General features: G+C 44.8%; 1 protein-coding gene across 3 annotated transcripts in view; it reads right to left on the bottom strand.

The window, feature by feature from the left end:
• Positions 1-24,909, bottom strand: part of CAMKK1 (calcium/calmodulin dependent protein kinase kinase 1) — a 1,207,414-nt gene that overhangs the window by 493,338 nt on the left and 689,167 nt on the right. For all 3 annotated transcript variants that reach the window (XM_078679690.1, XM_078679692.1, XM_078679691.1), the window contains one exon: positions 8,543-8,564. In XM_078679690.1, coding sequence (XP_078535816.1) covers positions 8,543-8,564 — 22 coding nt within the window. The remainder of the gene's footprint in view (positions 1-8,542; positions 8,565-24,909) is intronic.

Genomic DNA, 24,909 nt, shown 5'->3' with positions numbered 1-24,909 from the left:
TATTCTCTGAAGATAGTAACGTACCCATGGACTGCGTGATCACTGATGAAAAATGGCTGTCTTTTTTCAAAAATGTATATGGGGGTGATGAAGTTGTTGAGGGCATTAACATGGGTTTACTGCCCAATGGGGCTGCACATCCTATTGTCTTTAACCCCCAAGAAGTGGAAAAAGCACTCTCGGCAACTACCAAACATAAGGCACCCGGACCAGATGGAGTCCCGGCTGACTTTTTTATGCACTCGCCTAAACTGTGGTCGAATGTTTTGTGTAATGTGTTTAATGCAGTTAATGGCAATTCAGCTCCCGCATCATGGGCAATATCCACTATCGTCCCCATTTATAAAAACAAAGGTCAGCGGGACGATCCAGCATTTTATAGGCCCATATCCCTTTTGGACTCAACCATAAAAGTTTTGGGTAGAGTCCTTTTATATAGATTGAGGGAGAATGTTGAGGGCTGTGGTGGGCTGTCCGAACTGCAATATGGTTTTAGAGAGAGAAAAGGTACTATTGAGCAATGCATTAATTTGCATTTACTCATCTCTAAGTATACGGTGGCCAAGGAGGGTTCTGTGTATCTAGCATTTATGGACCTCTCCTCGGCTTTCGACCTCGTTAATAGGTCCAAACTATGGTCGAGCCTGCTGGAACTGGGCATTGATGAAGCTTTGGTCATGTTTATGGCCACTTTGCATCAGGAGCTTTTTGCAGCCGTTCGAGTGTCAAATAATGGCAGGTGTACCCCTCTATTTAAATCCCTAAAAGGGGTACGGCAAGGTTGCATTTTGGCCCCCACGCTTTTCACCATCTATATTAACGGCCTGGGGGCACACCTGCGAGGCAGGGGCACGGATGTTCCACGCGCAGGAGATGTCCAAATCCCGGCACTCCTGTACGCGGATGACGCCGTGTTGATCGCCCGCACTGGTGTGGGTCTTCAGGTTCTCCTGAATGCCTTTGGTTCCTTCATGGAAAATCTGGACCTTAAGGTTAATGTGTCTAAATCACACACAATGGTTATGGGCCGTGAGTGTATTAAAAAAAGTCACAAATCATTCTTTTGCAGTGGGGTTTTAGTCTCCAAGGTCACCACATTTCCTTACTTGGGCGTTTTGTTCGACCAAAAAGGGACGTGGGGACCACAGATAAGTGCAAAAAGACTGGCGGTAATCAGACCCGCCTCAGCGCTCTTGGGTTTTGCGGGTAAGTTGGGAGCCAGGCCTATGGAAGCGATGCTAAAAATCTATAAGTGTAAACCCGTGGCTATTGCTTTATATGGATCTCCCCTGTGGGGGTATGTAAATCTTGACCCCATCCAGAGAGCAGAAAACAGATTTATTAGATCTCTCTTATCTGTTCCTCAGTCAACCCCAACTTATTCCATTCATAAGGAGGTGGGTTTACCGTACTTGTCAGACTCACTGAGTTAGCGCCCTTGACCCTGTGGTTGAAAATGTGGTTAAATGAAGACCTCCCATTGAATCACAAGATTTTGAAGGACGTCCAATCATTGGACAATTATAGTAAAATCCCATGGCTGGCCTACTTGATCAAATCATTCACGGAATTGGGTCGTCCAGAACTTTACTTTTGCCCAGAAAAAATTAGGGCCCAAGATATAGGCCACATAAAAAAGTTATTCAATGAAAGGAAGGATGCGTGCCGTGAGGCAGTTGAACTGCAGAAACCAGCAGTCAGGGCTCACTACCTTTTGGTGAGCGTACCCCATCTTGCACCTTATCTCAGCTTTGTCACAATCCCTTATCACAGGTTTTTATTAACTAAATTTAGGTTTAACCTTTTACATTTTCACCTTGGTTCTTTTAACCGTTGGCAGAAGCCAGAACTAGCCGCCCCTTGCAGCTGTGACCATTTTTCTGTGCAGGACACAATGCACTTTGTCATGTTTTGCAGTCTGTATCATGAGCAGAGGAAAAAATATTTGCTCCCCATTTTGAAGGAAGCAGGGTTCACACAGGTGCGCCCTGCGCTGCTCTACTTACAGCTTTTGACAAATCCCCGCACTACTTTTAGTATTGCAAATTTTTTAGTGGCCGCTGCAAGGGTGAAAGCTGTTGGCCAAACTCCGCCTTAAAAATGTTTAATGTACTTTTTTAAATTCTGTATATAGTATTTATAATGTGCATCTAGTTTGATGCTTTTTAGGTAATAAGAAGGCCAAGTATGCTTTCTATGTTATGTTTTATGTTGTCATGTTTTATTGTTCTTTGTTTCTTTGTATGACTTGGAATAAGTCGAATAAAGATATTCTGACTGACTGACTAATTTGAATGATCTGAGTTTGTACTCTGCCAATTTGCTGATAAACAATCTGTTAGACTTGGCATCTTTTGGAGAGTTTCCCTTGTCTTTTTGTTTTCTAACCTCCCAATTTTGACTCTGTTTTTGCTGGTTTAGTGTCTCTACGCACTTTCTCACTGCTGTTCAGTGTTAAAGTACAAGTGCTCCTGCTGTAAAGTGTTATTATGGATTGGTGTTTCCATGATTGGCATATTTGATTTACTGGTACGCACCTAGTAAAGTGCACTGAGGGTGTCAGGGCCTTTAAATCAAATGCTACTAGTGGGCCTGCAGCACCGCTTGTGCAACCCACATGAGTAGCCCTGAAACTGTAACTCAAGCCTGCCATTGCACAGTCTGTGTGGAGTCTGGTACTGCCATGTCAACTTGGAAAGCCCTAACCTTACCTTTTCTTACATTTGAGTCACCCCTACAGAAGGCCCAAGGTACCCTTGTGGGCAGGGTGCAGTGTATGTGAAAGGTAGGACATGCCCTGGTGTGTGTGGCATGTGCTGATAGTGTAATACTGCCAATTTATTTTTTCACTATTGCAAGGCTACCTGTTCCCATAGGATAGAATGGGGAGTTTGCTGCAAAGAGTTCACCAACATCTGGGTACTGCTTCTGGAACCGCTGTTTCAGTTGTCACAGAGAAGGGAAACGCAACCAACTCTGTCGCTGGCTCTGTGTCCTGACGGCACCACAGAAGGCACCATTTGCATCTCACAATGGCACGCTGATCTCACCGACGACAGCCGCCGTCCCCACCGAGCTGCTGCTTGCACCGTGACCTGTGGGCACCGCACTCCGCACCGCCTCGCTTCACTTCGCCATCATGGTCTCAATGACTCCGTCGCTGCTGCTGACTTCAACACCCGTGATTGCGTCCTGGCTGGAGGCACCACTTGTAAGTTGCACGATGCACTGCCTCGTCCCACAAAGCCATCTGGGCCAACTGACGCCAGCTCCCGATAACCGGCCCTGCCGCTTGCACCGCAACCTGCCAGCACCGCATCGAGTACCCCCTCACCCTGCACCATAAACCTTGGTCTCATGACGCCATCTGGACGATCATCACCAAGCCGCTGCCTGCACTGCATTGAGAGGGCACCGCACCCTGCACCGCTTCCATGTTGCAATGCAACCGCAACGGTTTCCACGACCCGCTCGCACCAACGTGCCAGCCGCAACGAGAAAGGTACTGTTACTGAGTCTGTCCACCCTTTCTCACTGACACCTACCGGCCCAGTCGGCTGGAATTGTTGTTTTCAGCATTGAGGTAGTCCCGGACGGAGGTACAGACTCGTACAAACTGTGTTTTTGAGGGATTCCTGCAATTTTAAGAATATCTTGCAAAGTATACATTTTTAAAGTACTGTATATTGGATTTTTTTTCGTTTTGGTCTTGTTTTACATATATAAAAATATGGGATATTTTTCTAAACTGGTCTGGTGTCCTTTTGTAGTGCGTTCACTGTTTTACTGCTGGTTATATGCAAATGCTTTACACACTGCTTCTGAGATAAGCCTGACTGCTCGTGCCAACCTACCAAGGGGGTGAGTAGGGGTTATTTTAGGAGTGTAACTCCCTTACCCTGACTAGGAAGAAGGGTCTCTACTTGGACAAAGGTGCAAACCCTTGCCAACTAAAGACCCCCATTTCTAACACCATCACGATTTGCAAATCTACTACTCGCTGTCATCCTTGTGGGGCTTAATGTCCTTCACTGTCATTGATATATTGTTGATGTTAAACCTCATCCCAGTACTAAAGGTCTCTGTGCTCAAGCGCAGCTTGTGCTTGAGTTTGCACCAAGGATCTGCACTGTGCATATCCCATCCGCATCAACCCTGCTGAAACAGTTACGTAACTCTCTGCAAGGTCAAGGTGGATGATGAGTTGTGTTGTAAGCAGCCTAAGGACTAAGAGAAAAAACATAAACACAGATGAGCTATGAAAGTGAATGGACAGAGATATTAAAAATAATTGGGCTCAGGGAGGAACCATGCAGATTGGCCTGCCTAAGTTCTGCAGAAGATGAGCGAAAAAGATACATGTGAATGGCTTGAGTGCTGTCACAGAGGATGCTTTACAGCTCAGGGCAGCAGAATAGAATGGAACACAGTGTCGAAAGCTGCAGAGAGATTCTGTAGTGTGTGGATGGCACAGCATTGACTGTTGGTCATGGACTTTACAGAGGGTTCCAAAAACATCAAGATTATCTTAGCACAGGAGTAAATGGCTGTACATCTTCTCCTGGAATCAGTCAAGCTGAATAACTGTAAAAAGGGATGAATGATTCTACCTTGTCACAATCAGAGACTGAGCAAAACTATTTCCCCACCATCAAAAGCCAGTGATCCTTAAGACCCTTTAAACTGTTGTCTTGGGAGACTTAAACTTCACATTATTAGAGCTGAGCTATTACCTTATCTTCTGAGTCTGCTTCAGAGTTTGGAGCAAGTTTTAATGCACCCACCAAGGCATCAGTTCCCATTATTCATAGGTTGGTGAGCCAGGGTCTTAATGTACAACTTGGAGAACCTTTGTGAGGGCTGCAAAATATTTTCTTACGGGATGGAGGTATTTGAAATGACCAGTGACACTTTTGCTATATATATCATTTTTAGTCTTCTGATAAAAATTCACCATCCTTCATTTCTTGACAGGAGGAGAATTGGAAACTGGGATGTTTTCTGTGTTAATTTGACCTACACAAGAGTCAACTGTCCTGATTACTGTGGGGCTGGTGACCCTGCTAAGGCTTGCCTACAGCTTTTACCTTAACATTCCCATCGAGCAGGATGGTGTACATAACCCGGAGAGATGCCAATATTCGAAGAATGTCTCTATTGGGCACCCATAGGTCTACTAAGTCCTAGGCTACATAGTGTCCTATGGTGCCCTCCACGGGCTGGCGATGACTAACAACAGCCACTAAGGTAGCTTCCTGTATTACCGTGGTCTTATGTAGGTGAGCTCTGAGTGCCTTGGAAGGGTTGGAATATTCATGTTGTGGAAAATAACTTGATGATGCACTTCACACCCTCAGAATTTGCTAGAGCAGTAAGGAAGAGGAATTGTGTATTTCAAGATCCGTTGCACTGGATCTGGCATGTGAGCCCCCAACCATCATGGTATTGTACAGCAAAAGGATCCATGGACACGGGGCGGCGTTATGCAGCATATGCTGCCCCCTGTGCCTTTCTGCGTACCTGTGATATGGATGACAATAAGCAGGGTATTAGTGTCTTTTGTTTGTGAGGAAGGCACTTACTTGTGAATAGATGAACTTCTTTTCAACCCTCACCATTACCAAACTAGAGTGAGAATCAACAGTGGGTCAACAAGAGGAGCCCTGAAAAGGACAGAATTGCCCAAGTGGGGCTTGTATAGTTGAGCCCCAAGGCGAGATTCACTTGACTCCCTGGTTGAACCCTCTCTGAGACACCAGAGCATGGCTAAAATCAACCTGCACCTAAACATTCATGGCCTGATTGACAAAGAGTTTGCTATGAGTAGCAACGGATCACTATTGTGGCACTCCTAGATTCAGGAGTAAGCTAGTAGTACTGCAAGAGTAAGTCACAAGAAAATCTTTGTGAACCAGGACCACAGAGTGTGTGGATTGTGGAGAAACATACTCGCCCCGTGGTGTAATGGCTAGCTAGAGACACAGTCGCCAAACATGGCATGTGACTTGACCCAAGAGAATGTAGCAGCTGCTGTGGAGGAAGGTACAGTTCATAGAGGGTTTAAACTCCAGGGAGACCTTCAGCCTTTGTCAAGGTCACACAAACCAGATCCTGCTGCAACTAAGTGATCCCTACGTCCCTCTGATATACAAATGAGACTAACGAGAAACCCGCTTCCAAATCACAGTGATCAGTTGAAAAAAGGAGCTTTCCAAGGGTATGGAACCTTGTAAAGGAAGGGGACTGGCCATTTGCTGTTACACACATATTCAAAGTACACACCACTTTCAACAGCTTTGAGAAGCAGTTTCAGGTTGGGGGAAAAGCTGGCTGGTTGCCCCAGAGTTTCAAACAAGATAAAGAAAGGATAGCACTACATACAATTAATAGGGCATATTTAAATATCTTTAATGGAAGAGACAAAGTCTTTGATATAGCTGCAATGCTGATGTTCTGAGTTTGGGTCATTAAAGTGGACAAATATGGTCTTCCTGTAGAAGCATCACCCCATCTGGAACACAGGTAATGTCACTCAGGCACATACTTACGTTCTGCACAAAAACAGTGCAGAACAAAAAACATATGGGCAATCACCATGTGGCTTACCCAAAGCTACATGGTGGTTGGCCTTTTATTTTAGGTCCCACAGCATAGGTTGCACAGGTGCATTTGAGCATGTGGAAACTTCCATTGGTGCAGGGAATAATTGTGTTGCCAGGAAGTTGTTAAAATGAAAAGTGATCGATGGAATATTTAAATCAATCATAGCCACTAGCAATTACTTAGGCCTGCATCGTTCTTTTTGTTCTAGGCAGCAACCAGTTATATTCAAATCCGATTTGGTCCAGCTCTATCAGAACAGTCCAGCCAGAACTGCCAGGTCAGGGTCCTTCCAGAGGTGAACACTATCAACCCAAAACTGCTACAGCCTAGGCGCCACCTCACCAGTAAGTGGCAGCTTGAGTTGCATTGCATATTCAGCACAACACCCACATCTCGTCTCGGCATACTCGGCACGCCACACAAGCCGAGGCCCTTCTCCAGGTCTTGCAGGGGGAAATGGAGGGTGAGTAGAGTTGTTTGGCACATTATGGATGTATTGGAATATTTTATGTGAGTTCCTTCAAAACTGTCCTGAAGAAAGATGCGAGTAGCCTGTCAGTTTTATAGAAATTTTCTGCTGTAGAATGCACAGTTTTGTCCATTTCATCAAAGTTTAATTGGAAAGGCGTCCTGCTGGCTGCTCTCGAGCAGGTCAGGCTTGTTTTGTGCAATTTGGGCCAGCTGTCGCCGCCACTGTACTCATTCACCAGCCATCACTGTAAGTAGGGGCTGAAATTTTATATCAAAACATAAAACATATTACTGTCCACACAAATTCTATTTCCGCTCTGCTTTGATGCGCCTCGCTCTTCATTGACCTAGTTTCCTGTTCTACTTTCAAGACAATGTAATGCACTTTCAGTGGGAAGGCAGAATAGTAAAACAATAATTCACGCACTCCCCCATTACCTTACGTCTTGTCACTGAGCTCAGAGTGGAACGTGTAATTCGTGATTAATGGAATTGGTAAATCTCTGTTTGCTATTTCGATCACTTTGGAACATACTCATGGCGTTCACATAAATACAAAACATTATGGAACAATATAAACCCACGCTAAAAGGACCCACTGCTGTTTGATAGACTCCATTTTACCAGCATCATGCTGTTAGTGAAATTAGGTATATTTATCAACAATCTCTGATAAATTGCTGTGTCCTTCCTCTTAAACAGCTACAACATAAGTGCAATAAACACCAACACTTAAGCAGGTGCCTAATCCTTTTAGCACCGTTATTTTATCATGCTGGATTTAATTTTAATTTCATAATGAATTGGACTCTCAGCAGGTAATGCCACCCGGGGAATATACTGATATCACAGACTCTTTTTTGGTGCAGTGTTACTTCTGCATTCAATAGCAGGTCGGAATGAGGAACAATGCAGTAATACCTTAGAGTTTCCCCTGTTTTTTTAAATCCACAGATGCAAGCTATTGTGGTTTTTTACCTGCACAAATCTGGTTTTGCTTGAAAAATCTGAGCAGGGTAAAAAAGGCTTGTTCAAAATGTGTGCACAAATTCTAAACCTGATGCAAATGAGGGTCTTTCTGATTTTCTCTTTGTGGTCCTGCTTTGGATTCCCCAATCGTGGACTTATCGCCCCCATTAAGAGTTGCATTTTTCTTAACATCAGTTCATGAACGATCGACTATTTTGCCTGACTTGATTCACGTAACCCATTCCCTTTTACATCACACCTTTGGATGGTGACATGACCTATTTCGGAGGATAAAAACATGTGACCTCAGAAAATACACATTTATTTCATTCGCTTTTCTGCAATTATTTCCGGTGCTTTGACAGCCACCTGCATAGAGGCTGTACATACTCGTAAATATAGGGCCCCTTTGATGACATTACCATTGTAGTCAAGCACTGTGTTATTCATATCAGTCATAACATGCATCAGAAAGTAAAGCACACTTAGAAACACTTACCCCCTGCGCATGAGGTCAAAGACTGAAAGGAAAGAAAACAGAACATAAGAAACATGTATGTTTGAAGGTCTGAAGTGTGCAACAGAACAACAAGCTGAAATGCAATATGTTAAGAGCTGCAGAGGCCCTATAAAAAGGCAGTAACTGATTGGCACCCGTTTTCAAAGATGAAAGTTTTAAATAAAATATGTACTCTGCTGTTTATTCTGCCTAGGTGCACTTTGAACCCATGCTTGTTGATTGCACATTCCTACCAAGGACTGGAATTCAAGTCAACTCAATTCAATTCAATTCTTTATTAAGGTTTGGAACTCAAAATAAAATCCACATAAAAATTTCAAGATAATGACAAGAAAAGATAGTTTACATTATGCATATAAAAAACCTTTACCATACAATGTTGTTTGCATATAGGACAAAAGGCAAATCACTAAATTTTGAAGGGATAAAAATGCAGCAGCATTTCATGAAAATACACTTTTGTACAGATAAAGTCACAGCCAAGCGATCAACAAAAAATATAAGTTGGAGGGGAGAAAATAAAAAGGATATATAGTTATAACGGAAACTTCCTTCTACCTAGTGGCAATAATTGAGTGCAAAAGTTTGCAGATAATATAGAGATACTAAAAGAAGCAACATTAACGAAGAAGAGGACAAATATCACAATGAAATTGGATTTTGAAATACAGTTATAATTCCTTTGCACAGTAAATAAACAGAATTATTTATGTACACAATGTCATAGAAATACAAGAAGGAGAGTGACAGAGAATCAAATTAGTCAATCCCACAAATAGAAGACTTCATTCAATCTACCACCAACAATTGAGTGCACAATTCTATGAAGGATTTAGGGATACCAAAGAAACAATAAGGGGAAATAAAGACCAATAACACAATGAAGTTGCATACAGTTACAATTTCTTTAGAACAACAAATAAATAGAAATATTTAAGTACACAATTTCATAAAATACAAGAAGAAAAATGAGAGGCATACAATCAATTAATCGCACCAGCAAGTAGACTGCAATAAAGGTTCTGGATTTGAGACTTCGCTGACTGTAGCAGACTACTTTTATAATTCAAACCCAACATAAAGCCTTAAAGCAGCACGGTGAGGTGGTAGAATGTTGGAATAAGGGCAGATTTTATGGTGTAGTGGACGTCCACTGGCAGCAGAAGGGATCTAGCAGAAGCTGGTGCGGCATAGTGAAAGCCAGTATGGTAGTACTCTTAGGTGTAGTATACAAACAGTAGGTGTGATTTAGTGGAAACAGGTAAGGCCTACTACAGAAGTGTGTAGTCTAACCGGAAATAGGTTTAGTAATGTGGCTTCAGTTGTTGTTAGTGAGATTTAGTTACTAGTAGCTGCAGATTTAGTTAATTGGCAGCAACTGAGGTTGTGTGGAAGAAGGCGTGGCCTACCAGCAACCGGGCCCATTTAATGGAATGTGTTGGGAATTAAGGTGTGGTCCTGGGGCAGTAAGTATAGCCAATTAGAAGCCAATGAAGTTGGTAGCTGAAGTGTAGTTCACCGGAAGTAGGGGAAATGTAGTGTTGGCTGATGTAGTCTAGTGGCAGAAGGTATAAACTAGTCAGGTCAGCGTTGGCCAAGTGGGTGCATGTTTGGCCTTCTGATAGATTGTGCGATTTACTGGCAGCCGGTGTTTGTCTTCTGGTAGAATGTGACTCAACAATGTAGTCTAGTTCCAGCAAATACAATCTAATATATGCACATGTGTAGCACCAATGTGTTCCTGTGGAAGGTGGTGTTGTAGAGTGGCAACTGAAGTGTCAGCTAACATGATGCTAGCATCTGTTTTCTTGAAGCAACAGGTTTGATCTCACAACAGATTTATCCAATGAGAGCAGATGTGGGCTACTGGCAGCCACTGTTACCCAGGAATGGAAAATATGATTTAGTGGACTTTGGTTTGGTCTAAAGGCAGTAGGCTTAATAGTTACAGCAGTTACGATCTAGCGTCAGCAGGGGTGAAATAATGGCCCTAGTGAGGCCTAGTTACAGAAGCGTGGTCCTGCACATGCAGGCATGATCTAGTTTGAACTGGTCTGTGAATAGGAAGAGGAATAATTTACTAATAGTAAGTGCCATCTAGCACCAACATCTGATGTGACCTTATTTCAGTAGGTGTGATAAAATATCAAACGTGTGGTGTGATATCAGGAAGCATAGTCTGAAATAAGTGTATTCTAGTGGTAGAAGCTGCATTCAAGTAGAAATCCAGTGGTAGCTGTTCTTGTCCATTGGCAGCTGGTGTGGCCTAATAGCACTTTGTGTGTTCTGGTGAAAGCAGATGTGATTTAGTAACCACAACTGCTGTTATTTAGTCAGACCTAATGCAATCCACTGGAAGTCATTGTGGCCTATTGACAACTCTTGTGAAGTAGTACAGCAGCTGTGGTCTGGTGGCAGTCGCCTTGTGACTAAGTGTATTAATACAGTAACGCTTGAGGTTTAGTGGCAGCAGGGATGGCATAATGACAGCAGGTGTCATTTAATGGTACTTAGTAAGGTATAGTGGCAGCCAGTGAGGTTCAGTTTAGCAAGTGTGGTCTAGCAGCACTTGGCTTATAGCAGACGTTGTTTAGATGCAGCCTGTTTAGATTAGAACAGCAGGTGCAGTGTAATAGTAGCAAGGCTAGTTTAGCACCATCAAGTGTAGCTTAGTTGCAGCAGGTGTGGTGTAGTAGAGTCAGATGTGACCTATAGAAAAATGTATAATACAGTCAAAAATGTGAGATATAGTTTCAGCAGATGTAGTCTGGCAGCAACAACAGATGTGTTACAGTTGTAAGTTTTGCTGCATCACACATAGTTTTAGGCAACTCCTCCTCCCTATATTTTACTTACCAATCGCGGTCTCCTCAACTCTTTTATTTCTCCAATATTTTAACACCCCATGCCTGAAACCTTGGCATCTCGCAGCAGACTATCAATGCAACACTAGTTAACCCACCTCCTATCTTTTATTCAGTAAACAAGCTATCACCCAGGTTCACATGACCCTACTAATCAGTTATGTCTCTTCTCAACCATTTTGAGCAGAAAGAGAAGCACACACTCAACATCTCATTGTCTGTCATCTAGCTCCTGCCTTCCCCATCCTTGTCCCACTTCTGTCTATGCCACTAACACATTTCTTTCCTCATCTTTCACCTCCTACCACCTACCGTCTCTGGTGAGCTTGCTACTGATCAACGCACATTGAATGTCTGATAAACTATCTTTCTCTTGATATCAGACTTGAAACTGGACCTGCACTTCTTTACCGAAACATGGCTTGGGTATATCCACGTAGTCCACGATGCTACAGCAACAAGATATGGATTCCATATATGTAACCACCAGAGAAAAGCTGAAGAAGATTTAGCTGCTGTGATATTCAAATATTCATTGCTAACCACCAACATTAAAGACATTCACTTGATACATTAAGAATCTCAGCGAGCCCATTGAACACCATCACAACTTTCTTGTGTGCATCTCTAATTATCAACAAATAATCAAAAAGAGAGTGAGGAAATAGGAGTGGCTCGTTCCTTTCCCCTGGGTAAATATCCACTATGAGCCCGTTATTTTTGATTGTGGACATCCCTATCTACAAACCGCAACCAGGCACAGCAGGTTTCTCTGATTCCTCCCTTGATGCCATCTCGGACATCTCCCTAAATCACATCAACCTTGACTACATAGGTGAACTGACTATGTGCTTGATCAACTTTCCATTCCCCAGACAAGAAACAGTGCAACAAACCTAGAACCTTTCTACTTCTTAACACACACAGCAGGTTACACACTCATCGTAATCTTCATAACTTCTGGATTCAACACAATCACAGAGAACAAACTTACCTTTCTAAGTTACCACCACCTCATCTCTTTCGCAATTGGGTCCCCCTCATGAACAACACTAAAACAACGCTGATGTAAACTACATACAGACACAAACAAACTCTCAGAACTTGAGTCTCACTTTTAGGATCTCTCACCAGTGAACCAAATAATAGATGTCAATCAGCTGTACAATAGGTTCTACAAAGCATTTGACAAATTCATCCCTCTCCAAACATTCCCACATCTTAACCAATGAGATAAAGCAAGTTGGATTAGTGAAGGAATAAAGAAGATGAAACCACAATGACATCACTTCAATATCCATGGAAGAAATCCAGAAATGTTCCAAGCCAAATCCACCTCCGGCATCTTAAGAGGATCTATAAATCCGGCATCAAGAAAATGAAAATACTATACTACTCAGACTGGATCTCCAGTGTCAAATGCCCATCACGAAACTCCAGAGGATCCTACAAAAAAATCTGCTACCTGGAGTGCACCACCACAAAGATGTTTCTGTCTCAAGATTTCTGTAGCTCCATCGCATATCACCTGGTCACCAAAGCTAAGATGTTAGATCTTCATCTTGCTAAAAAGATGAAAGACATTCAGTCCTTCAAGGCCAAGACAGAGTGGACCACATTGACGAACAGGCATCTAACATATGCTTCCTTAAATCAACTCTCAGGCTCAGAATTTGACAATTTGCTCAAGTCTAGTCAATCAGCGGGTTCACGATCAGATCCCTGTGTGGCCCTATAATTGAAGAGCATCCTTCTATTTGCAGCCACCACAACCGCAGCAACAACCGTCATCAACGACTATCATCAGGTAGCTTCCACTTAGAACCCCAGATATGTCTTACATAGCACCACATGTCAGGAGAAAGATATCGACCAAGAAGAATCCTGTCAGTAACAGACCACTCCCAAATGGCCAATACCTTGGCTAACTGATCAAAAAACAGCTAGAAGACAACTTCCTCTCAGATGCACAAACTGGACTCCTCCCTGGAGGAGGCACAGAATACACTCTGATCTCCCTCTGAGATGATTTGAAAAATGTCATGGACAGGAGCTGCTTTGCCACACTTCTTCTAACTGCCATTTTCCACACAGTTCCACCAAAACTTCCTTCTAGAGAGCACCCAGAAACTTAGCATCAAGCAAACCAACAGTCAAAAGATCTATGCCCACCTATATGCCAAATCAAACATCATCTTGTTCTTTCCATTAACATCATCACCTTTCAGTTGAAGGAAGTCAAGACTCAATCATTGCTCCACCCCCTTCATGACTACCTCAGCCCACTACATGATCTCATCACACCCTTCAACCTGGTTTGCTATAACTGTACGAAATACCTTCAGAATATCTTAAAAATCCAAAATCCACAAGATCTTGACAGCTCAAGACTAAATGCTTGATTTGCCATTCCTTGACCATGCAAAAAGGACCAACCAATGCTCTCTCTCTTTACTACGATAGTTACAAAGAAACCAGAACATCACAGAAAAGCACCTGCTACACATCTATCTCTATTACCATGTTAGAATTGGGGTATGTAGTTTGCAGTGGTATACACCCTGCCCAAGTAGGGACCCTTCCTTCTAGTCAGGATAAGTAAAGTGCACACTTAAGTTTGCCTGTGATTACCCTCTGGTAGCTTGACACAGAGCAGTTGGACTAAACTACAGAGGCAATGTGTAAAGGCTAAACTACAGATATAATGTGTAAAGCATTTGTGCACACATACAGTAACACAGCAAAAGGGTCAGTACAGCTCCTGCCTGCTCTTCAGCCCTTTTTCCTGGCAGGACCCTCTTAGTTCAGAGGAGTTCCAAAGTTTTGGGGTCACGGCCCCACTACTTATCCTACCTTCAGCCTTTGAGGTGTGCAGGTTTTAAAGAAAGTCTCTCTAACTTACTAGAACCAGTTCTGTCCTCCCTGGTCCAGCCACACCACAGACGTGGAAGCAGCATTGTGAAAGGCAGACATAGCCCCTATTCAGGTGTCAGCAATGACTCCTCCCATCACTCTAGCTCAAGAAGACTCATCAGGATATGCAGGGCACACCTCAGCTCCCTTTGTGCGAGTGTCTGGGGTGAATGTACAAAGTCCCCCTGTCAGTCTGACCCCGATGTTGATTCCACAAGCAGGCATAGGCACACAGAATGCTAGAGCAAGAAAATGCCCACTTTCTAACAGTTAAATACTCAAAAATATCCAGCAGCTACTGTTAGAATTTAATCAAAAGCAGAGCTGGTGGAGTTCATTCTTAGGCTCTTGTGATTTATTTCACAATTTTTCTGGATTATTCCATAGATTCAGTGACATTCAATTCATGTCAAACATTAAGGGCAACACAAACTGGTAACGTTTTTCAACTTTTTAACAGTGGAATTTTCAAACACACAATTTAACCAGCATTGGCATAGCCAATAGGTCTTGCCTTTGGGACCTTATAAGTGTTTAGCGATGCAACAGTTATTGTTGTTGCAGTAAGGATATTGTGCTGCATAAATAAATACTTATAAGGTCCCAAAGGCGAGACCAATTGGCTATGCCAATGCTTGTTACATGCTTTGCATGCACACATGCAATGTGTTGCATTAAAAGTAGTCTCACTGGCTTTGCCAGAGTTCGGGCAAAACTATCAAAAAGGATTGCTTTCAGTATATAATGCATATGGACGATAAATAATTGGATATGACAAACAGCATGGTGAATTTTTAGATGAATTACACAAAAGCCAGTAGGAATTAAGGCACAGATCTGCACCTGGAAAGAGAGTAGGGTTCTGGTGTGGGTTTATTTAAATAATGGTATGACTGCTAACAATTTAAAACAAAAATGACAGATTTTGATGAGGAGACATTGGTTAAAATAAGGGTGAAGCAGGAATAGACTAAAGGAAGGGCAGAGGTTTGATGGTTTAGAGCCTGGAAGGGTCAACAGGAGCAGAAGCAATGATGAGGTCTTGAGAATGGGAATGAACACCAGGCAGCTGTAGGTGAGAAGATGGTGGGGCTGGCAGCCTGCAGTGGACAGGGGAGTAGTGTCTGAGTGTCAAAGGGGAGGTGAGGGTTATACTAAGAGGTTTCCTTCGGAGAGTGATTTAAGAGAAGAATCAGGAAACACAGTCAACAGCAGTGAGGCCAGTCTGTGTCAGGGAGATGTGTTTTGGGGGGATGAAAGTAGAAAGCTGATGTTTACGGGACAGCTGTGGAGAGTGGGATGGAGAGACGTGATTCTCTCTTGGAAGGACACTGACGTAGCAGTGTCAATGACATACTTAAGGACACTGGAAGCTTTTTACAGATATGAAAGTGGCTGAGGGTTCAGGATTTTTGCCATCTGCAGTGAGGAGTGTGAACTTGTGTCTTTAAGCAAGACATGGGGATGGTCATCCATGGCTGGAGAGGAAGTGGATTGCTAGAGGGAAAGTTGTGAGGGGGTCATGAGACTCACATGCAGAGAGCGTGTTCTGATAAATTATTATATCAGGAGGGGTTCTGTAGGGGAAATGCAGGGATGGAATCTGGTGTTTTCATTTAGGCACCAGAGGGTTAGAGAGCTGCGGGAGGAGCATTAATGGGCATGTGGATTAGATTTGCTCGAGATATTATATTCATGGAGGATTACCCAAATAGTTCCCACATCACTGGTTCAGCTGCTCAGCTTGCTGTGCTTTTAAGACGAGGAATCCAGGCATGCTGACGTGTTCCACAGTCTTCATACACCTCGAGTTTCAGGGAACAGTTTGCCCTTCCACAGTCTTCTATGCCTTTGTCTCTTAAATTGACCCACACTGGGCTCCTGGAGAAGGCAGTGATCCCATAACCAATAACTATACAGGTAGTGAAACCTTCCAAAGTCAAAGTGCCACCTCCATCACATCTCACACGGTCTACATGCATGTTCATGATACCTGCACAGACACTTTTGCTTCACCCAATAGCTGATAAATATGTCAGAGATATGCACATTGCGTATGGTCGTTGGAGAAGGAGCGAAAAGTCAGTATGATATGGAAGTTTGCAGGACTGAGAGTAAGATGGAGGAAGCGATTACTGAGTGTAACACGGAAGGGGGCTTAGCAATTATAAAAAGAAGAAATAAAAGTGAGTGTGCGAACACGACAGAGCAGATAACAAGACACCTGGACTGAGATTGATGTAGGGCGCAAAAGGGTGAGGAGAACGGAATGAATAAGTGAAGGAGGAAGAGAATGCTGACAGTATGATGGGGTGAGAACAAGGTGTATGTATGAAGGAGTGAGGTGAGAAGGAGTAAAAGGGAGAGGAGAGGAATGAGGATTGACTGCTTGAGAGTGAAGGAAAGTAGGCCATTGTGAAAGGGGCGAAGAGAGGGTCGAGTGTCTGATGGAAGACAGAAAAACTGGTTCATCTGAAGAAGAAGAGAGGTGGGTGTGGAAAGGAAGATGTGAGTACAGATTGTAAGAGGGAATGAGTGATGGCTGAGTGAGATGACTCGGAAAGAAGGCGGGGCTGCGTGGAGAGACAATTGCTCATAGGGAGATGGTATCACAAAGATGAGTGGGGTGGAAGCAATGACGATCGAGAGTGAGAGGGAGAGACAGGGCAGAGTTGGAAGTACAGAGAACGAGAAAGGAGGGAGGTCTGGAAGAGAAGACATAAGAGTGGCAGACTCAGGTGAGAATGCGTGACAGGGAGGGGAAATTGAGTGAGTGCAAGAGAGAAGGATACAGAACGTGCATGCTTGTCACACTAAAGGAAAAACACACTGCTGGCACTGCAATCGTGTGTTTGCTGGTGCGGGAGTGGTGCGTGTGTATGTGTGCGTGCAGTCTGCTCTTTTTGGAAGCACACACTCGTGCTTCGCCCCTGTGCGCTACCACATGGTGGATGCTGCCACAAGCATGAATGTGTGCTTCAAAAAAGAGCAGAGCGACGGCTAAAGGCCCTTCTATGCAACGTATGCGCGCTGCGTAGGCGAGACCTAAAAACCATCTTCACTAAAAGATGTATTTTTAAATACTGAGTTCAGGGAATCGAAACTCTAAATTTCCATTTCTTCCCCAACTGAAAGTTACACTTGTGAAATGCTACAAGGCTGCTCCAATGATAACCTATGGGAGCGATAGCCTTTCAATAGTGAAAAACAAAATTGGCAGTATTTCACTATCATTGCCTTTGGCTAGGTTCATGCTAGACTAATACCACTGCATACATACAGACATACATAAAACTGAGCAACACAGACTTTTAACAGGTTGGGGGTCATTAAATGAAACTGAAGGCCCTGGCAGAGAGCTCAAATGGAGTGAGGGAGATCAGACTCTCCCTTTAGTGTTTTGTAGTGATGATTTCCCCTTAATGCATGGAGTTATAGTTTGCTTTCTAATATACTGGCTGAAAACAGAGAGTTCTGAAATAGAACTCATGCTTTCACACAATTGGAGCATTATTTGTCGAGGTTGCAATGTGTGGAAGGGGACCATTAAAACCATACTATTTGCATTATTTGCACGATATAAGTGTCAATCACATAATAGAATAGTAACATTTAGAAAAACAGGCACCCAAAAGAAGCATTGATCTGATGCACTTTGCATTTCACCTGGTTAAAACGCTCTGTTCTAACTACTGCCAAACGTCTTCTTTCCGTAACTGTGAGGAATAAATCCATAAACTAGGAGTTTTTACACATTTGCTAGTGGAACCGCAGTGATTGCATTTCGTTCACTGAAACCTTGGCCTTCTTTTCTCGTATTAATCACAGGTCTATTCAGCAGCACAGCATGTCCTCAGTCCCCAGAGAGAGACTGATGAACTGTATCAAAAGGAAGCAGTAAAACGTGGAATGGGATAAGCAAAAGCAGATCCTTCGTGAAGGAGGATGGAAACATATCACATCTCCAGCTAACCTAGGCGCCTATTAGGATGGCAGACGGACCTGCGTCCGTCCGCCACCCCCGATGTGACCGCCACCCTGGCGGTCACATCCCGTATATTTTACATTGCAGCGGGTGCTGCTTTGAGCACCACCCGACGCAATGTAAAATATGCATGTTTCACTTTGGCATGCACAACTTGGCAGGCACTGCGTGGTGCCTGCCACCTTGTGCATGCCAAAGCTCCTGTGCACCCCCCACCCCCCAACACGCTGAGGGCCTGCAACGGGCCCCCAAACACAAAAGACCACATGCTTTTCCACAGTGAAAAAGCCGCTGTGGAAAAGCATGTTTCCGCCTGCAACCTAATATGGCTGGCGGTGTCTTGCAGACACCGCCACCATATTTGCGTGCATACACCGCGGATCAGCGGCGGACGGCAATCCGCCGCTGATCCCACCGGCATCCTAATGTCGCGGTGGGTGTTGGCAATGTCCGCGGCGGTGAATCCACATCCTCCGGGCCGGCGGTGGCTTCCACCGGCCCGGAGGATGCGGATTCACCACCAACATAATCGACCCCCTAGTGTGCCTGTTAGTCGCCATTGGTGCAGGCTCCTAAAAAATCACTGTGATGCAGTGCTGTGCCTCCTATGCCTGGGTGAACGCAGGCAGCATTTTATGAGCTGCAGCAGTGCAGTTGCACCGAAGCAGTGGCTTTAGTCTGCGCAAGGCTGATGCAAGCAAAGGGATGCAGCAGAAGTCATGGATTCCTGCTGCTTATCTCCCTTCTGTGGGTCCCTCCATTGTGAAGTGGGTTAACATGTCACAGTCAATCACTCACATCACATCACGCAGGTATTGTGTAGTGTACCACTGTACTTAAACTCCGAGCTTTGTTTCTTGTTACACTCTCTGTGTCTGACCGTCTGATACGACAGAGACAGTCAGTCTCAGACTCAATAGGGCAGGGCCCCTGATTGAGGAAGAATAATTTCAACAGGCACACTGAATGATGTGCCCCATCTACCCATGCGAATCATCTCCTGTATGACTTCCAATCTGGCTACAGAGGTATGCTGCAGCCGGAGGTCTCCACCTTGAGACCCTCACGGGTGAGAAGCGTGCTTACAATCCCCTGATTGATTGATTGACCTTACACATCATAGATGATGCCCTGCTGATAACAGATGAAACTGACCCCTACCTTCTGATATAACTGGACATCTCAGCTGCCTTCGACACATTCGACCATCCCACCCTCATACTCGAGTCACCAATGAGATTCCCCGGCAATGTCCCATCCTACCTTTCCAACCAACAGGAGTTTGTTCACATGATCACCTCCAAGCCACAAAATATCCCTATCATGTGTAGATTCCCCAAGGTTCCACACTAGGTTCAAACCTAGACTTGACAGGGTTCCATATAGGTTTAAACCTAGACGTGACTAAACTAGGCTTAACTGCTACAGAAATTGAGGGCATCGTAATGAGAGTACATGAGTACAATCCCACACCCCTCTGGAACCGGGGCAAACGTATTTCAAACACAACCATGTTCACTTGAGGTATAATTTGTATACTTTTGACAATGGGTGGTATACCCAATATGATCACATTCATCAGCAAATCATCAATAACCCATGCAAGCCTGAAACACACTTCCATTTATTTGTATCTCAGATAAAAATACAATAATCCCGAATGTACAAATTGTACCTCCTTGGAATAGTGTTGCCGAAAGTCGGAGAGTACGGACCAAAGTACGTAATTTTCACAAGATGGGTGTATGTAGGGATGATATTTACTATAAAAATATGAATATTGAAGGAATAAAAGTACATTAGATAATTACAACTGAACCTAACTTTACACTTTCTTACCAAAGTGTACGCACATGTGCGGTTATGATGTAATAAAGTGAGGTAAATGAACACCCTACACTAATTTGCTTACCTTACAGCTTGCATTATGGATGTATGCATAAGATACATGCAGAGAGCGGGTATGTTTGTGAACAACTAAACAGGAAGTAAATTATGACTATGCATACGCACAGTTGATGCATGTTGTAAGATGCACATGTTGAATGGCTCCACAAGGTCTACTTCAGCGAGATTTGAATGACTACTCATTAGGTGCTCAACTCACAAAATGATCTGCACATCGCTGTGTCTCCCCACTGAATGAAAAGAATGACTTGCATTCTAAACAATCTTGCCTCACATTTGTTTCTAAACCATGGGATTTCCATATGAGTTTAACTTGAGGCGAATTGTATTTCTCCCAGGCGTTCATTTGAAACAAATCACCTATTTTAAATCACTCTGTCCAGTGAGTCTTATTTGATTATGTGAAGTAGTGCTTCCCTTGCAAGCAGTGTTGCATACCTGTGCTGCTTGAAATGGCATAGGTTCCCTTACTGAAGCCGCAGAGCTTGGAATCAGCAGTCCTGACCAGTTATCGCCACATGTTGCTTGTCCCCATTATGGCTGAGATAGATGAAAACTATGTTGTCCCCCAACAGAGCAACTTTCTGGAGGAGTCAAAACTCTTGCTTGTTGTTCAATTCAGATTCAGATGAGATTGGAGCACCGAATCTGCTGTGATACTGAAAATGGATGACTTCACATCGGCTGCCTATGTCAACAGCACCATGATTTTGACCTATCAGCAGCATTGGACATAGTTTACCATGGTGTCCTGATTTCCGGACTGAGACAGACAGGGAGAGAGAGCAAACAACCCTCTATCCTGTGGTGAAAATTATTTTTGCTGGAACAGATCTGATGAGTTTCTATGCCACTTTATTTTTAGGTCTTGCCTGAGACAGCACATATGCTGCTACCACTCTGAAGTCGCTGCTGCAATTGTGCGAGCGCAAGCTTTTCCAGCCTATTTTTAAAACTTGATGTATATGTTTGTAGCGTGACAAGATTTTTTAACTTACTATTGCCTGTTTGCACAATTTTATTCTTTACACAGAGGACGACAGCGAGTTAGGCTGCTCCTCCTATTTTTAGACTATTATTGTGTTTCTTGTTTCACACGCTGCTTACTGGCTCACATCCACGAGGAAGTCAGCGAGTTAGGCTGCTCCTCTGATTCACCACTTACTTTGGTCGCCGAATCCCGAGCTTCGTTCCACCACGGCTGGGTGCCGATTGAGTGGAGAGCTCATGGGGAGGTAGGCGGACCAATCAGGGACACTCCAGCAAGCCGGAGGGCGGAGACAGGTGCCCGCGCCTCCCGCTATTTCAAGCCATCATCATTTAGTGCGCAGCCTACCACTCTGAAGTCGCTGCTGCAATTGTGCGAGCGCAAGCTTTTCCAGCCTATTTTTAAAACTTGATGTATATGTTTGTAGCGTGACAAGATTTTTTAACTTACTATTGCCTGTTTGCACAATTTTATTCTTTGCACAGAGGACGACAGCGAGTTAGGCTGCTCCTCCTATTTTTAGACTATTATTGTGTTTCTTGTTTCACACGCTGCTTACTGGCTCACATCCACGAGGAAGTCAGCGAGTTAGGCTGCTCCTCTGATTCACCACTTACTTTGGTCGCCGAATCCCGAGCTTCGTTCCACCACGGCTGGGTGCCGATTGAGTGGAGAGGTCATGGGGAGGTAGGCGGACCAATCAGGGACACTCCAGCAAGCCGGAGGGCGGAGACAGGTGCCCGCGCCTCCCGCTACCCTTATTTTCCCTACTTATCCTCATGTGCTGGTGGGGGCGCAGCGGGCGGGCGCAGCGGGCGCGCCGAATGCGCGCCGAAGGTGCACCTAAGGTAAGCCCGTCTGCGCCCGTCCGCGCCTGGCCCGTGCCCAGTGCCGGTCCGGCTGCCCTGCCACCTTCAGACATCTTGAGTCCCTTGTCTTACAGTCGTGACACCTTGATCTCCCTGAACCATGGTTCTCATTCGGGGCTGCAGAGGTGTTCGCCGAGCTCCGACACGATATGGGATTGTAAGGTTTGTAATTTTCACCTTCCCTCATGCCTAGCACACGCTTCTTCCAAAAACCAGAGTGTGCATCCAATCAAGGCAGCTCTCATCAATGCCCGTACTATGGTGAAACATGCGGAGAATGTATTCGAGCTCATTAGAGACAATAATCTAGACATTCTGTTCGTCACAGAAACGTGGCTAAGCGACTCATGTGCCCCAGTAGTTGAACTGGCAGTCCCACGTGGTTATCGCCTGGCTAGAGCCGATCGCTCCTCAGGCAGAGGGGGCGGCACTGCTGTTATATTCAGAGAAACATGGGCTTTCTCCTGTGACAAATCTTTGAGCGTGCTGGATGGTGAAGCCCTTGACTTCTCCTTTACTCTCTCTCCCCATTTTACCCTGGGAGGGACCTTGATCTACAGACCGCCAGGGCCGATTGGCTCCTTCCTGAACTCCTTGGGAGATACTTTGATGGACCGTGCATTACGTTTCCCAAAGTTTCTCCTTCTGGGAGATTTTAATATTCATTTAGATTCCATTAGCTCCTCGGACTCATTGGATCTTCAAGACCTTTTGGCCATAACGCACCTAACTCAGTGGGTTTCGAAACCAACGCATTCTCATGGACATGTGTTGGACTTGGTATGCTCCAACTTTGCCTTGGTCCTCGATGATCCCCAGCCAGTTACCTGGTCCGACCATGCCGTCATTATTTTCACCTGGCATGTGTCATTGCCACTCCACCACCTTCCCCCCCAGTCAGGCCCCTTAGCACAAAAAATTAATATTCCTGGACTGGTGGAAGCTCTCACGCACTCCCAAATGGTCCGGACTAACAACCTAGAGAGCCAAGTGGATCTCTTTAACATCTGGGTCAGTCGGGGGGTTGAGTCCATTTCCAAACCGGCTCGGAATATTTCTCGACGCGTGTTACCTTCCCAACCTTGGTATACGCCAGCATTAAAAGAACAAAAAAGGTCCTGCAAAAAATTTGAGCGGCTCTGGAGGGTTGCATACTCCCCGCAAACTAAAGCAGACCTTCGTGCAGCCCAAAGAGAGTACTACACTGCAGTCAAGACTGCGAAAGGTGCCTACTTTGCGGCTAGGATCTTAAAAGCGGACAATAACGACAAGGAAATCTTTGCTATTGTTCAAAGCTTTCTATCACCTATAGCGGAGCATAAAAGGATCCCGGTTTCTGCCGAATGGTGTGAGGAGCTTTCTTCCTTCTTTATTAATAAGATCAGGCTTATTGAAGAGGGATTAGCTTTGAGTAACGCTGCCTCACTCCCCTTGGAGCTGGCATCTAGTGCCCCTGCTAGTAGTTGCCTTGCCAAATTCACTATGGTAGATCAATTGGACATCCTAACACTTCTGAAATCTTTAAAATCAGGCTCCCCCTTGGACCCATGTCCAGCAAGAGTTCTGGCGGGAGTAGCAGACTGTGTAGGGTCTGAGGTCACTACTTTGATCAATTGGTCTTTACAATCGGCAGTGGTACCTAAGCAGTGGAAGCAAGCCAAACTCCTGCCTCTCCTGAAGAAACCCTCGGCAGACCCCGCTAAAGCAGCCAACTACCGCCCCATCTCCTTGCTCCCGGCACTGGCAAAAGTCTGCGAAAAGGTTGTTTTCCGGCAGCTGAACGCCTTTGTAGAGGAGTCTGGTGCACTTCATCCAGCCCAGTCGGGCTTCAGGGCCTCCTTCAGCACGGAGACAGCCTTGGTGGAGGTGGTGGAAGCCATTAGGGAGTGCACGGACAAGGGTGGCAGAGCGGTGCTAATCTTATTGGACCTCTCTGCCGCCTTTGATACGGTTCCTCACCAACTCCTCCTGGCTCGCCTCTCTGAGATAGGCAGCATGGGGGCTGTGTGGTCCTGGTTGGAGTCTTTTCTGGACTCCCACTATCAGGAAGTCTGGATGCCCCCGTACTCTTCTTCGGCCAGGTTTGTTCAGACCGGGGTCCCACAGGGCTCTACATTGAGCCCGCTTCTTTTTAACATCTATATGACCCCGCTGATCTACCTGGCCGAGGAGTTGGGTGCAAAAATTATGGCCTACGCTGATGACACCCAGCTCCTGTTTACATGGGGCAACTCGACACTAGAAACAGAAGCAGCACAAAAATGCCTGGCAGCCGTCTTTACCTGGTTAGCTTATTCCAAACTTAAATGTAATGAGGGAAAATCAGAGATCTTACTATACGGTCAATTTCCAAGCCAATTCACTGAATCGGTTTGGCCTCCGGATTTTCCCCGTCCCCTCTCCGAAGGTGGCCCTGCTAAGAACCTGGGCATTTGGTTCAACGAAGATCTGAGGTTCGCAGAGCAGATCAAGCGTTTGACGGGTGCCTGCTTCGGGACCCTCAGATCTTTGAGTAGATTTTTCCCTCTTTTACCCCAGCCAGCTAAAGAAACGGTCGCTAGAGCCCTCATACTGTCCCGCCTGGATTATGCTAACGCTTTGTATCTGGGTTCCCCCTCCTTTCTGGTAAACAAATTGCAGCTTATCCAGAATGCGGCTGCGAGACTCTTGTTGGGTATCTCTAGACGAAATAGCATAAGATCGCATTTAGCCAATCTTCACTGGCTGCCGGTGGCCCAAAGAGTTCAATTCAAGGCCCTGGTACTCACGCATCGAGCCCTTCATGATATTGGCCCTGCCTATCTCAGGAAAAGAGTGAC

The sequence above is a fragment of the Lissotriton helveticus genome, chromosome 3_1 (genome assembly GCF_964261635.1).
Source record: "Lissotriton helveticus chromosome 3_1, aLisHel1.1, whole genome shotgun sequence".
NCBI lineage: Eukaryota > Metazoa > Chordata > Amphibia > Caudata > Salamandridae > Lissotriton > Lissotriton helveticus.
This window is presented reverse-complemented; position numbering and strand designations above follow the sequence as displayed.